Source organism: Scomber japonicus, chromosome 9 (genome assembly GCF_027409825.1).
Source record: "Scomber japonicus isolate fScoJap1 chromosome 9, fScoJap1.pri, whole genome shotgun sequence".
Classification (NCBI taxonomy): domain Eukaryota; kingdom Metazoa; phylum Chordata; class Actinopteri; order Scombriformes; family Scombridae; genus Scomber; species Scomber japonicus.
Window position 1 is genome coordinate 20,973,044 of NC_070586.1, and position 15,332 is coordinate 20,988,375.

General features: G+C 40.3%; 1 protein-coding gene across 3 annotated transcripts in view; it reads right to left on the reverse strand.

Annotated features, from left to right (window-relative positions):
• pcsk5b (proprotein convertase subtilisin/kexin type 5b) overlaps positions 1–15,332 on the reverse strand; it is a 54,980-nt gene that overhangs the window by 5,483 nt on the left and 34,165 nt on the right. For all 3 annotated transcript variants that reach the window (XM_053326053.1, XM_053326051.1, XM_053326050.1), the window contains 9 exons: positions 15,075–15,192; positions 9,362–9,550; positions 8,923–9,059; positions 8,257–8,388; positions 7,933–8,035; positions 5,224–5,417; positions 3,043–3,127; positions 703–806; positions 415–553 (listed from right to left, as the gene is read on the reverse strand). In XM_053326053.1, coding sequence (XP_053182028.1) covers positions 415–553; positions 703–806; positions 3,043–3,127; positions 5,224–5,417; positions 7,933–8,035; positions 8,257–8,388; positions 8,923–9,059; positions 9,362–9,550; positions 15,075–15,192 — 1,201 coding nt within the window. The remainder of the gene's footprint in view (positions 1–414; positions 554–702; positions 807–3,042; positions 3,128–5,223; positions 5,418–7,932; positions 8,036–8,256; positions 8,389–8,922; positions 9,060–9,361; positions 9,551–15,074; positions 15,193–15,332) is intronic.

Consider the following 15,332-nt stretch of genomic DNA (forward strand, 5'->3'; position numbering starts at 1 on the left):
ACAAATTGTGCAATTTCATCAAAATCTAGAAGTTGAAACAGTGAGTTGCCAACCAGTTGCCTTTACTCTAAACTCCAAATGTCACCAAAGTCCTCTACTGCAAGGACACTTCCTATTACAAAACATCAAAATGACATAACTCCTGCTGAGTCACAGTTTTAAATGCATCAAGAAATGTTCTGTTTCCTGAGGAGATGTCAGTATCTGAATCATCTGCTGGTCACTTTCTCAGAATAGTAATTGAGAAATCTGAAAACCGGGAAAAATTGTGTGCTTAACTGGGGTAAAGTGTAAAGAAATGCACTTTACTTGATAAAGCTCCAGATTTTCTTCTGTATATCACTATAGACTAGAGATGTGAAACTTCTTCATGAGCACTGTGATGTACAAGTGTTGGCAGGTGTGCTGACTCACTTCTTACAGGACCTCTGCACCTGCCCGTTGTCTGAGGTCTGCTCTGACAGGTAGTAGCCAGTGCTGCATGTTAACACACACCGCCAGTCCTCCAGTAAGTAGCCGTCCGCACACTTAGTGCATGCCTCTATACCTGTACCTAAAAAACACACCAGGGATGTTGTGAAGAATTGCAAATCGGACACAGAAAGTCCACACTGACACGCTGGTGTTGTCCACACTGACCTGCACAGCAAATATAATTCTTGACAGTATCATTTCATTGTTAAATGTCTTATGATTTCCTACCTGCGCAAGTGGCACAGGCCCGATGGCAGGGCTCACAAGTCCTTCGGTGGCCGTTGTAATAAGTCCCTGGGTCACAGGTCATCTGACACTTGTTTCCTTGAAGACTGGAAAGAAAACAGAAACAAATACACATTGATGACTTTGGTGTAAATATCAGAAAATATATTTAAGCAAAAAGCTGTTATGATTTCATTTAATTAGCAACAAAAAACACAGGGAGCAACACAGGTGAGTTAAAGAAAAGTTGGGCTTTTTTCTGGGCAAAGATGTGGGAAGAGGAAGAAAAAAAAATAACGTCAACACTGGCAATTTGGTTTCTTGTGTGGGTATAACAACAGCAACTGCCCTTAGGTAATTATAACAATTACATTTGCAGGAATGCAAACGTTTTCTAGTTTAATATAAAAAGGTAATCAAAGTGTATTTGCAGTTTTGTCCAATATATACACAACTGATTTAGGAAGTGAGAGAAGTATTGGTAGAGGTCAGTCAGGAAGTAAGTTTGGAGGTTATAAGTCAGCTCTGTGAAGTCACAGTGACGACAGGTTGGTGAGCTTGCTGTGCTGAGCTGAAAAACAGCTGGTCTGTGTTAGCTAACGTTTCCCAGAAACGATCTCGCCTGGACCTCTCTTCCTCCTCAGCTCCTAACCAACCCTGAACAGTGAACTGAATGAGAGAGAGAGAGAGAGAGAGAGAGAGAGAGAGAGAGAGAGAGAGAGAGAGAGAGAGAGAGAGAGAGAGAGAGAGAGAGAGAGAGAGAGGAGAGAGAGAGAGAGAGAGAGAGAGAGAGAGAGAGAGAGAGAGAGAGAGAGAGAGAGAGAGAGAGAGAGAGAGAGAGAGAGAGAGAGAGAGTGTGTGTGCGTGCGTGCGTGTGTGCGTGTGCCTTACTGTGGTCTTGCTGGTGTTTAGAGGAAATTATGGCTTACAAGTGTCCCCACCTCCACCTCTGACTACACTGAACACTTAAAGTTGGGTTCAAGACCACAGTATGTTTTAAAGGCTTCTCAAGTGTTTCCTTTGTGACCTATTGGGAATTCCAGCGCTTTGAAACACCCTATACTATGTCAGGTCAAGTGCAGTTGGGCAGTCTGAAGAGGCTACTGTGGAAGTGGCCAGAAAATGAACTGGAACATGTCTGCATGGATAACTAAACAGTTTGATGAAAGGTTCTTCAAAGTAAGGATCACAACCCAAAACGGGCAACAGCTCCACTTCTTGTGGGTCTCCGCATGACACGAGTATATGTGGGTTTTAATAAGCCTAGGTCACAGGGTGAAACTCAGTTTACTCAAAGAGTCCCCAGTGGAAAATAGTTGGGAAGCCCTGGTTCCACTGGATCACACTGCAAACCAAAAACCACAGTGCAATACAATGTGCTTCTCTAAAATAGCAATTCTTTATTCCTGCAGCGTGACAGTGGGTGAACCCTAAAACCACGACACTGACATTCAAGCCTAAAGACAAAATCTGAGCTATTTCTGTACTAGTATGACAGAGGACTGACTGCAGAGGACTGAATATCAGCAGGTCTGATGGCAGAAGTAAATTAAATGTTTGTCTCTTTCAAGCACATGACCACATTATTAAAATAGTTGTTGCTTACTATAATTAAAAAACAATAATCTTCTGTCAGTGTTTTCATTGCACCTGTACCTGGATAAAAGTGTCTGCCAAATGAAAACATGTACCGGTAATCTAAATTGTAAAATAAGGGTAAGTAACTCAGGTGCTTTTGTTGGCAAATTGAATTATACATTTGGATAAGCCATGTTGTGAAGATTAGCACAGGTCAGATCTACTGACTTTCAGCTAAGATGTCAAGGCTTCCAAGACACAAATGATCTCAGGTTGAAATGATGCGAAATACATCTTGAAATTCCCATTTGATGTAATGATAGAAGCATAAATTTTGAGGAACATGGGAAACATTAAGACAGGGTATGCCCGAAACAAATGTTGGTACGTGCTACAGAGGGGTGAGATGAGCATACTTTCCACTATGAATGCCTTCCTTAAAAGTGATGCCTTCAGCATTTAAATGCTTGAAAAAGGGCTTCAATGCTATTTCCATGCAAAATAGTTCTCAGGCAAATCCTTCAAACTGTCTGTGGCCATTAAGAGAAAATGCAGAATGATGTCATTCTGCTATTTATTCTAACTACACTGTTGCTGTGGTAAAAATTGAAAACACTGAAAGTTATAAAGTTTATAATCACAAGTTAGCAACAGACAGAGAAAGACTGTGGCGATGACATGACTGACACAATGATGAAAACAATGATGCTCTGAAACTAATTAGCAGCTATTGTTAAACATTGGTGAGCAAAACTACCAGTTTACCTCATTCCAGGTTTACACTCTGTGCAGATATTGGAGGTGGTGCACTTCTTACAGTTCTCTGGACATCTCCTGCAAATGTTGGAATCTGAAAAACACAGGGCAAGCCATACAGTCATACACAGTGGCTAATAGGAAACAGAAGTCTGGTTGCATTTGAAATGAAGAAAGGGAGCAGAGGTGGAAGACCATGATGGAAAAACAGGAGGAGAAGAGGGTAGAATGAGGACGACAAGAGAGAAGGAGAGTATAGAGTAAGTAAAAGAAGGGGCTGATAAACAAAACAGGAGGACAAAAGGAGGAAGACAGGAGGACAAAAGGAGGAAGAGATGGTAAGAGCGAGAGATAAGAGGGAGAGAAGAACAGAAATGTCAGAAGGCTAAAGCGACAGGAATGAAAGAGAAGATTGTAGTGTTGGTGAGGGAGGATAGGAATGTAGATGAATATTTCAAAAGGCAGACTAAAGGCAATGCCACGCTTTGACACAATGCACATGGACACTTGTGCCTTCAGCAGCATCGTGGATTGCCGTAAAGACATGTTGAATAAAATGTTTTATTGTTCCTCTGGAACCAAAGAGTAGACTACAACTATTCATCAAAATTGCTTCAGAAGAAAAAAAACATTGCTTATGTATGACACAACCTTTATGGTTTTCTTTGGAAAGTCATATGGTCAGAGCAGAGAGGAGGACTGGGAGTAAGGGTGGTTAGATTTTCAGGAATCTGAAAAACATTAAAGAGTGGATGCAGGATATGGACAGGTCACAAGCAGATTTCCATGGGAGGAAAACGCACTTTAAGTTTTTCCTGCAATTTTATCTTCTCATTTCAACTGCAATTGCAGATCAACATTTGTGCTGTAATGATTAATTGATTAACGAATTAGTGAAAAACAGGAGCAAACGAATCAACATTTTTTATCATGTACAAAGCAGAAATGTAATTTCAAGATTTACAGCTCCTGAAATGTGAGGATTTCTCTGTTTGATATCATAGTATGTTAAATATATCTGGATTTTAAACTACTGGTCAGATAAAATAAGTAATACAAAGATGTCTTATTGGGCTCTGGTAACATGTAATGGGCCTTTTTATACTATGTTTTGAAATTTTATAGACTAAACAATTAAGCAGTTAATAAAAAATAAACAAGAACCATCAATAATGGAAATAATCATTAGTTGCAACCCTAGTCACATAGTCTTTTATGAATCTGTGTGATTGGCAGAAACTCTTCCATAAAGTTATGTCCATCAGTTGAATTCACCTCGGCTTGCTGTCATGTCTAACAAAGGGAAAATAAACTCTAGATAGCTCATTTACCACAACATAATATGCCGCAGTGCCAACATCTCAAAGGAAAAAAATATCCACTACATCTTGGCCTGTTGAAATGTTATGATTGAATTTGGATCAGATCACATCAGATCTGCTGCCAAAGACTCTTAGAGCTGCCAGGACTTACACTCTCTTGGCTGTGCTCCAATATATAGACATAATTATAAGATATACATAGTTTCAGTCTCTCATTCCTGCTTTACTTTCATCCAGGCTGGCACAAATCTTTGAGGCAAACGAGTAAGTATATACATACAGTAAATACTCTATGTTAACGCCGCTGTTTATTATAAACCCAAGTTGACTTCTAAACATAACTCAAAGAATCCTTCAGCAAATCTGTTTTATTTCAAGATTTTCCCATTTTAGTCTGATGGTTAAAAAAAAACAATCAGCTAAGAAACACAGACGTTTCAGTTCTTTTTGGTTCATCAAGTTAATTAAAATAGACGAGTGGCAAGACGTTACATCAGGGAAACAACAGCATCATTCCGAGAATGAAAACAGTTATGATCATCTAATTTTTTTTGGTGATGCAGTTATTAGTTATTAGTTTGTTTGCAACATTGATGATGTTTTATTCATGGAATACCTTCCCCATAAGAGGGAAAACAATAGGCAGCAAAGTAACAGTCGACTTGCCAAAACAAATAAATGAGCCTGAGTGAGCACATATCAATCACGGCTGAGCCACTGATTTTGTACTGCTGGTGGCATGTTGTTGCTTACAGGTTAAGACCAAGAAATTAAATGAAATGGAAAAACCCCAAGATTTTAGAGAGACATGGTTGACCGTTATGAGTTTGTACTTTGTAGAGGCAGATTGGCCAGCAGGGAAATGTACCTTGGTCGAGGTAGAAGCTATCGACGCAGGTGGCGACACAGGTGTTGGAGCCCTCGCTGAGGTGGGAGCCAGCCCTGCATGTGGTGCACTGGTCGCTACGGCTACCGACGCAGGTCTCACACAACGAGGAACACTTCTTGCAGCGTTTCCTGTCATCGCGGAAAAAGCCACTAGGGCACTCGGACACACACATCCTAAACAGGGAATAGGATATGCAGGAGTGAAAGGAGAGAAAAGCAAATCATTAAGACAAGAGATGATTTGTTCCCCTTATAGACATACTCTTATTGTAGTTTACTTTGATGCCAGTCTGCTTGAACAACATGATATTAAATAGCCAAATCAACATCATTGCTCCATTATTAAGGGCCTTCATCACACAGTTCGATATAATGTTAACAGGCTCAAAATGTAAAACATACGGCTCATAAAAACTTGGTAGGTTTTTGTGTGTAATCATAAATATAAACTCATGTAAAAAATAATTCTATACGACTAAAGCAGAAACACTTTTTCATTCAATTTCCCACTGTTTAAACTTCATGTACCGGTGGCACATAGTGAGTTGGGACAGACACAGAAGTAGAGGCAGTGAGTGTGTGCGTGCGGGTGCTATATGGTGAACAGGTGTAACATCTGTTGGATAACTTCACAGCCCTCCGTCACCCCCTCATTTCACCCGGAGGCTCCCTTCCTAAGGTGAAAAAGATCTCTGAAATCCTCAAGAGCACAAAACACACACACTCATGTACACACTCCTTAAGTCTTCTTCACACACTATGGAGTTTTCTGCCAAGAAACACATATGGCACGTGTGAAACACATAATCCACGTGTGCACGTACACACTGCCATGTGTTCGTTCTCCAGCTTCAGCACCATTTCTCTGCTATGAAGTTATTATTTAAACAATAAAAATTACAAAAACACCATAATGTAATGTCTACATCAAGGACACTGAGAAATATTTTAAACAGCCTTTTCTTGACCACAATGTCAATGCCAGCAGATGTCTGTGACTGAGTCCTTAAAGGCATATAGACTAGACTGTGCTTGAAGCAATTTATATTATATTATATTATATAACATATATATATATATATATATATATATATATATATATATACACACACACATACACATGAGAATGATCAATTACTAAGACCATTTTATAGATACAGCCTTTCTACAGCCTTGTATGCAATGCACACACCTTTATACACACAGAAATGCAAACAGCCTACAAAGCTGCACATGCCTTTTGGTGAGTCTAGACCATCAAACAAATATGTAGGGATGTAATTATCTAAACATTAAACACCACCACCACCCTTCGTCCTTCCTCCCACCACTCCCTCCAATCTTCATTCATCAATTGCTCCCTGTGGTGGTAGAAAAGGGCAACGCACCTCTAAAGTGGGCTAATGATAAGGCAGAGCTGAAGCTTGCACATTCTCATGCACCTGCATTGGTTTGCCTTTTATTAGTGTAGAGACCTGCCGACACAAAGGCAATTACAACAGACTTTGATCCTAATGGGCTCCTAAGGGCACACACCAATGTGCACACATGCACTAATTCACAGTCTCACACAAACAGACTGAGACACACCGTTAAGCAATCTTATTCATATAAAGCTCACCAAATAATGAGTTGTGACCTGTGACCTTAAATTGTGGCAAATGTGTAGAATTGCATATCAATAATGTTTCACTCTAAATAAATCAGGGTCAGAAAATTGTAACAAGCAAGAAATGATATGATGTGACAATAAAAAGAAAAACTGAGAACAGCAACAAGGCTCTTTTTGTAGGAAACATACTGTACCATCTTAAGTGGACAGCAATCATGTATTGTTTCTTATAATATAACATTATGAGACAGAGTTCATTACTGAGATGATGGATTTTTAAGATTACAGTTTAAAAGCCTCTAAAAGATTCCCAATCTTCACTTTGACTGGATGTTCCTAATCTGCAAAGATTCATACATCATGGACTTCAAGGCTTCAATTCTTCTAAAACAATCAGACGTTGCTGAAATCACATATGAGCCAGGCGCATCTTCTATCTGTAGCTTTGTAGCTCAGATGTAATTTTTCAATTAAGAAGCTAATTGGTCCAAGGACAACCTACTTTTGCATCATCATATATATTTTGAGAACCTTTAGACTGTTCCCTGAAGTGCGACACATAAATTATACCCCCTTAAAAAATTTCAATAAGCTACAATAAGTACAAAATTACAGAGCCCCAGAGTGTGTGTGTGTATATATATTTTTTTATTTTTATTAATTCACTCACACACTTTTTTGTATGACTCATCTTTGTATTTCTTATCTATTATGTTAGCAATTTACGTTTAAGTTGTTTGGCTCTGAATCTCTCTTTTTATTTTAACAATCCCCCTATAAAAAGGGGGGCATGACAGGTGATGAGGTGTAATTAACAGGTGCGGTTATCCAGACAATATGCGAATTCAAATTTGCAAAAAACAGTGAAGAATGGGCCTTTTTTATCTGTGATTATAAATTTGAAAAAACATTTGCAAAATTAAATAATTTCCTAAAGTTTTCATATGCAAGCCTTGAAGTCCATTTAATTAAAGACCATATTTTGGTCATATTGTAATTCTTTAATGTTCTACATTGAAGATCAGAAAAGACGAGGCAAGAACAACATCAATATTGATGCTATAAAAGCAGTCTGACCTGGTGTTGTTCTTGAACTTGAGGAAGTAGTGGAGGCAGTTGTTGCAATGATGGGGTCCAGGACCTTCGCAGCCATTCTCATTGCATTCAGAGTCACATGGGCCTGGATGTGTAAAGGAGTTAAGCCCATAAGAATAGGTTTTATAGTCCAGAAACCTCATCACACCCTTTAATAACACCCTTACAAGCTCACACTGCAGTGTAACTTAATGTGTGACAGGTCAGTAAAAATATCAGCTGCCAAAGACTTATGGCACAAACCAGGACATCATGGCTGCTACTGTGGCTAACCTGTCTGTGTGGCACTCTGGATTTATCACTTACCGTTGTACTCCTCTGTGAACTCCTCGTCGGTGGGCGTCAGCGTGTCTGTGGAGCGAGGCTTATCACTGCGCAGAGGCGAGTACGGGTGCATAGAGGTGCCGTACAGCACCAGCGACCACTCCTTCAGCTTGCCTGTGGAAACAGCAGCGTTGTAAAAGTAATCATTGAAAACACACACATTTCAGTCTGTCCTGATGGTGAGCAGGGTGTCCTTTGACTTGTATATTTGTATGCAGAGCTGTCAGATCAGATCATGCTTAACAACAGACATGCAATAGAGCAGGAGCTCCAGAGTCTATTCAACCATAAAACAGGAATTTCCAGCTGCCATCAGTAGATTATATTACATGAAAACTTTTAATGATCCCCAGGAGAGAACTAGGCACAAGTTACATGGGATTGCAGTGATATAGGCAAGCTTTTTAGAAACTGCTACTCCCCATTTTGAGACTTTATTATGTTGTTAACTGCTCAAAGACCCATTAATTTAAGTTCACTGCCTCCAGAGCAACATGTGTATCCCTGCTGGTTGTGCACTGAGTCTAGTCACAACGCTGTCCTGTCTCTTCCACTGACACTGTAGCTTCAAGTTCAATTTTAAAAATGCTAATTGATATGTGCACTGTTTTTTAAAATTCAAATTTCTTTAAGGAAATGCACTCATACCAGGTACTTTCTGACTGCGGAGTTGAGAAGGTGAGTCATAGATCTCTAGGACCCAGTCGCCTGCTGCTTTCTCTCCCCAGCAGTGGGTGGTCATAAACTCCCAGTTCTTAAAACCCTCCATGGAGTGATCAAACAACCTGCACATCAAGAATACACACACGTGCACAGAAATCACACAAAACATTGTAGATGTCTGTGGTTTTTTCAAGGTGAATGTAGTCTACATAGGGTGCTTACAGAGCATTCAGTGTCCACATTTGAAAAAATATCTTATTGTTAACAAACCAAGCATAGAGTGAATCTACATTTTTAGAGAATAATGCAAATAATGCGCAGTACAGTACAGTACAAGTACATTACTGCAGTTTAATGGCACTGCAAAGAAGCTGAGTTGTATTCATTTATTCTAATTTTAGTGTGGTCACAACTTGTTCTCTACCTGTTGGCAAGCAGCTGAGACTTGGTCCCTGAGGGTGAGGTCAGGTTGATTGACAGGTCTCCACGGCGAGGGTGTGTGATTGTAATACGTACGACCACATGCTCCAGGTAGATCACATGGTGGTTGGGGTTGTCAGTGCACCCCGTCGCCTTGTACACCGACCGCACCACATGCTCTGGACGGATAGTTCTGGAAGACAGGATGGGAACCAATCAAAAGACAGAAATTATTTGGGGGGGCTATACATTTGCAACCACTACCGAAAACCAATCCCTTTAAGGGTCCACAAATGGAAACAAACAATTCATTGAGGCAGATTCAAAGTCTGAGCTGATGTCAACATACTCCATGCACGACCAAAGACAAGAAGTGGGGAAAAGAATTTATGGACATTGTGGCTTTGACCAAGCAGATTTGCTGACTTAAGAAGTACATTTTGTTGCAGGAAAAAAAACATATTGCAATTAAAATCAACAAAAAAAGCAAACCAAAGAATCCATTTGGGTTAAAATAGTTGGAGTGGGGTCTGGCTAGTTTCAAGAGTTTTTAAAATATATATTTTCTTACAGCAGAGTTTGAACATGAACTTTAAAGTAAACTTGTGTATTCAGTTGTTGGGTGAAACTGAACAGCTATCATCTTTACAGCACAGGATTTAGCTGCTGAATGTCACTGTGTGTGCTGGTTAGCTGTCATGTATCTGTAGCTGGTATGCTCCAGTGGATGTGCTTTTTCTGTGAGTGAGGTTGAGGACTGTGGCTCTGTGTCTCACTACATGCAGACAGCTTTCAGCTCTTGCCAAAAATACTGTTAGTGACTGACATAACAGTCACTATTAAGTTTCTATATACTCAACTACCCCTTAAAAGCAATCACATATATTTTGATTTAACTTCCTCCAAAGCCCTTAACCTGCCAAAGAAACTAAGCAGCATGAGTACGATAAGAAAGACAAAGAACATTATTTGTTCTGCCTGCTATGCACCACTCGGCAGCAGAAAGATGATCCAACAGCCAACATAAACATCTAACGACTGTTTGAATAAAGTCTGTGGTATGATCCAATATACTTGAATAGTGATACAATACCAAAAACAGTCAAATCAAGGCAAGTGTAGGGGGACAATGAAATAACATCTTGCCAGTACAAGGCAGAAAAAGAGTCATAAGTTGCACTTGAAGAAGCTGAGCCGACTCAATATTTTAACTCGCTGCAGAATAGATTACATGCCGGTTTAATTCACTGGAAACTGGAACAAAGCTGGTTAATTACATTTCTGGCAAAATAACATATGAGAGGATTACTATGATCCATTTTTTTGCTGTATAGAGGGCTGAAAAACAGCTAATGCCAGTGACTTTCGCTGTTTGATCCTGTATTGGCAACAGCAATTACATTTTTAGGGAATAAGTGATACAACACAGATGTTTATCATTGAGAGGAAAATTACCCCGAGGCAATTATGGTTAAGACTGTATTTAGTTGTGCAAAAGATGAGGCATTTTCTTGGAACAACACATTCATGTCACCAGGAACAGAGTGGCTCTTTTGACAACTATGGATGTTTTCACACCTATAGTTTGTTTGCTCTGGTCCAAATCAGTCAATGGACAGGTGAACTTGGTGTGTTTTCTGCTTGGTTTGGTTTCTTGTCATACAGAGAAAAATCCAAGCAAGTCAAATTACAGCACCACAAGTCACATGAAAATGTCCAACTTTACTCATTGGTCAGATGTGTCAGGAGCGGGAGCATGGGCGTAAACACAGGATGAAAGTCTTGAAGGAAGTCCACCTTGATTCTTTCTCTGGCTAGTTATAAGCCACTGTTTAATTGCTCATCCACATCCCACTATTCAAAGCTTACCTGGCTAAGGGAACCTAATAGTCAGGTCAGATTGAGGTCAGATCATGCTCCCACCACAAACGAACCTTCGAGTTTATTTGGGACCAGATTGAGACCACCTCTTCTAAATGGTCTCAGTTTAACTGGACTAAAAAGTGCAGGTATGAAAAAGGTGTTTTCACACCTGCACTTTTTAGTCTGGTTAAATTAAATTCCGGTTCATTTTCCCCCAGGCAGGTGTGAAGATAATAATCGCACTTGGGTGCAGACAAAAATAACCACATCAAGACCCTTTAGAGGAGATGGTGTCACTCGGATCCCAAACAAACACAGGAGTGGTTCATTTGAGGTGGAAAAGTGATCCAACCTGAATCCAATCCATCTACAAGGTGCACTCTGCAAGTTTGAGTGAAATAGCTCCCATAATCAGGTGAGCTTTGCACAATGAAATGCCGAGAAGCAAATGTTAGAGTTGTAACAGATAGCCACTAGCCAAAGAATGAATCGAGGTCAGACCTGGACTAGCGCAACATAGTGCAATACGTTGTATTTGGCCAGTGGATCTCCTTCAACACCTTCCTCCTGTGTTTATGTTCTTACTTCTGCCCCAGACACATCTTACCAACGACTGAATGTCTCTGTATGAAAAGAAACTGAACCGAGGGGAAAACACACCAAGTTAACCAACTCATCAACTGATTCAGTGTGAAAAACTTTAATCTTTTGCCATTCAGTACTACTAGTAAGATTTCAGTCACAGTCATAAATGTAGTGACTTGATTATTATTATTTACTATTATTCCACTATTGTTTTCCTCAGAAGTTTATTCTGAATGTGACCATTTGAAATTATAAGGAAGTAATTGTGTTGACTGTGGGGTCAGTCCACTGATTACTGATTGATTACCAGTTTGTTTATGGAAGGCCAAAATTGGCCCTCAAGATGAAACTATAATGATTTCCATTGGGAAATGTAGTTCAAATTGATGACAACGGTGTATAAATACACCTATCTCACATCAATCAGATCAGCAAATTAGTATCAAAGGAGTAGAAGTGGTTTATTATTCAAAGTGGAGTGTTATAAATTGTTTTTCCAGAATGCCGACAGGTAACCATTTATTTTCAATTGTCCATCAACCCCATCTCTGGCCATTTACATAATGGAAGGCTGACCGAGCTGATACTTGGGGGATAGATAGTCAATATAAGAAAACTGTATGAACTGACTCAGACTTCAAGGAATGAATAACAGACAGACAACCCTGATTGTCTGTTTTGTAAGTAGTTGATGACTGTTTGGAAAGTGGACAGCAGTAATGGCTGGGGAGTCTAGGGCTGATATCACAGCTTTGGCTTCACAATGACATAACACAGATAACTGGACCATACACATGGGACCAAGCAGAGCAGATGCACAGCTGATTACCACCAGGCTGATTGCACACAGATCAGGCAGTTCTTCTGGTGCGTGCTCCAAGTAGAGTGAGGCGAGCGATTGCAGGCAGACATTACCAAACGCAGTCAGAGGGGCCAGCCAAAGGGTGTGTGGGAACACAGCACTGAGGTGACAGCAGTACTTATGTAGTAAGTTACACGAACACACACACATTAAGTATACACATGTGTGTATACCAAGAAAGGAAAAGAGACAAACATAGGTCTGCTTCCAAAATACCTTTACACAAACATACTTCTTTCTCCTGATTTTCTCTTCTTGTCTTACAGTCACATGCACATTGATGACGCAAGTTGGCACAGAAACATAAATCTATACTCAACAAAGTGGTTAATCTGGGGAAAAAAATGTTTCAGACTTTTCGGGGGAATTTAAAAACCGTTTTGTTGTGTGTTACACATGAAACAAAACAAAACAGATTTTTGTTTCCTAGTGCTTTCCAATTTTACTAAATCTCTTTATGAACAAGGCTTAAGCTTCCAGGAACTGTACAAATGTGACTGACCTTTTTTGTGTCTCTAAGGCTACTCATAAATACACTACACTTTGAAAAAGGAGCTAACATGACTGGGTTTTTGTATTTCAACAATAGTCAGAATTTCTCCATAAGCCAGCACATAGTGCATGAGTACAGAGGCCAGAGCACGGCTGCCTCTGAAACAAGCTGGGCTTTACATAAGCCTCATATGGACTGACTTGTGCACTGGAGCAGAACAGACAGAATGACACTGATAATGCTGCAGTCACTGGCCACCGATCCTTCAACTGAAAGCAAACCAGTCCAGGGCCCAAGTTCAGCCAGCCACCCTAACACAGAACAGTGCTCAGGCTTCCAGCTGCATCAAGAATAACAAGCTGTGAAGCCCTGGCGCTGTTTCTCTTTATGTGTGGGTGTGTGTGTGTGAGAGAGAGTGTGTGTGTGTGTCTGTGTGTGTGCGTGTGTGTCTGTGTGTGTGTGTGTGTGTGTGTGTAGTAAAGGTCTTATGTGAGAACCACCCTGCCAGAACTAATGCTTGGCCCCTATCAAGGTACAGCTTGCACAACTGCACTCTCACATGCCGATGCATAAAACACCAGGGAAAGAAAAAAATTAGAGGAAAAATGAGAAGAAACTGAGACAGAGAGAGGGGGCAGTGGTTGTAAGAGAGGCACACAAAAACCACCCAGACTATAACACAACACGACCGTATTTTGTTGTCACATATGCTGGTCTTAAAGTTGACTCACTCACATGGAATTTCACTTTAAGCTTGCATAGTATGTGAATTTCTTTATATCTATCAAAGCAGTGTCCAACAAAATGAATATACCCGTTGAACTAATAAGTGTCCATCCATTATTGTGGCAAAGCAGTAGATTTTTAGAAGTGTTGTGTGTTAGCCAAGTGCTTTTGTCTCAACAGGAAGCTTTAAAACAACATTAGCCTGCCAAAACTTTTTGGACATCCCTATACCAAATTCCCAATCAGGCATAGTTAGGGCAGCCTACAGCGCTGTTGGGTCCTATATGGGTCCTGAACTGTGCTGTCGGCACACTGTAGCAGCCTCGTTCTGAGTTGAGTCATGGTATTTGTGCATGAGAGAAGAATAAGCTCAACTTCAGTTAACAGTTGAATGGCATATTTTGCATCCATGTCATTGGTGCTTCTCATCACAGCCCCCAGCGTGTAACAGGCATACATTAGACCGGCACCTGCTCTAAACAAGTCATTATAATCCCACACACTTCTGGTTTGGGTTAGGCCCTTATTTCCAGTTAATCTTCATATAACAGCACACAATATTTACCACTTTAGACAAATTCCAACCTTGCAGCAATAGTTTGTCCCTATTTCAACATTTCATGTGACTGTGCACAAAGTGAGGACAATAAAGAAATGGTTTCCCGAGTTTGGCGAGTTGAACTGTATCCAACACCTTTGGGATGAATTATAACGCTGACTGATCACCCAAGATCAGATCCCCCACCTCACTAATGCTCTTACGTTGAATTGGAGTAAATCCCTGCAGTCAGTTCCCAAAATCTTTTCCCTGAAGAGAAGAGGCTACTATAGCAGCAGATTAATGTCCGTGGATTTCGAATGATATGCTCAAAAATCACGTGTGTGTGTGTGTGTGTGTGTGTGTGTGTGTGTGTGTGTGTGTGTGTGTGTGTGTGTGTGTGTGTGTGTGTGTTTGAGCGCGCACATAATTTTGGCTATGGAATGTTAAAATGAATGCTATGAAATTGTAAAAATTATTTTTTTTAGTGAATGTAATGTATTTTCAAGTCTTGAGTAGGCAAAACAAATGGTCTGGTCACTGGAAAATCACATTTTGTGTGTGTGTGTGTGTGTGTGTGTGTGTGTGTGTGTGTGTGTGTGTGTGTGTGTGTGTGTGTGTGTGTGTGTGTGTGTGTGTGTGTTTTCTACCTGATCTGTCGGTCTGCGCTCTCCACACAGACGTGCTGAGCAGGGACTTGCCTCCATCGCTCCGCCTCCTTCACCATCGCCTCAGCATCCATCAGGCCAAAGCCATAAAGGTGGCTGACTGCAGGATACACACACACAGCTGATCAGACCACTCCAGTTCTCATTCTCATAGCAATGACGGCTTATCAGAACAAGATTGTTTATAGTTTATAGTGTGCTTTCCCTATCTTGTAATTATTTAACTGAAGATAATACAAA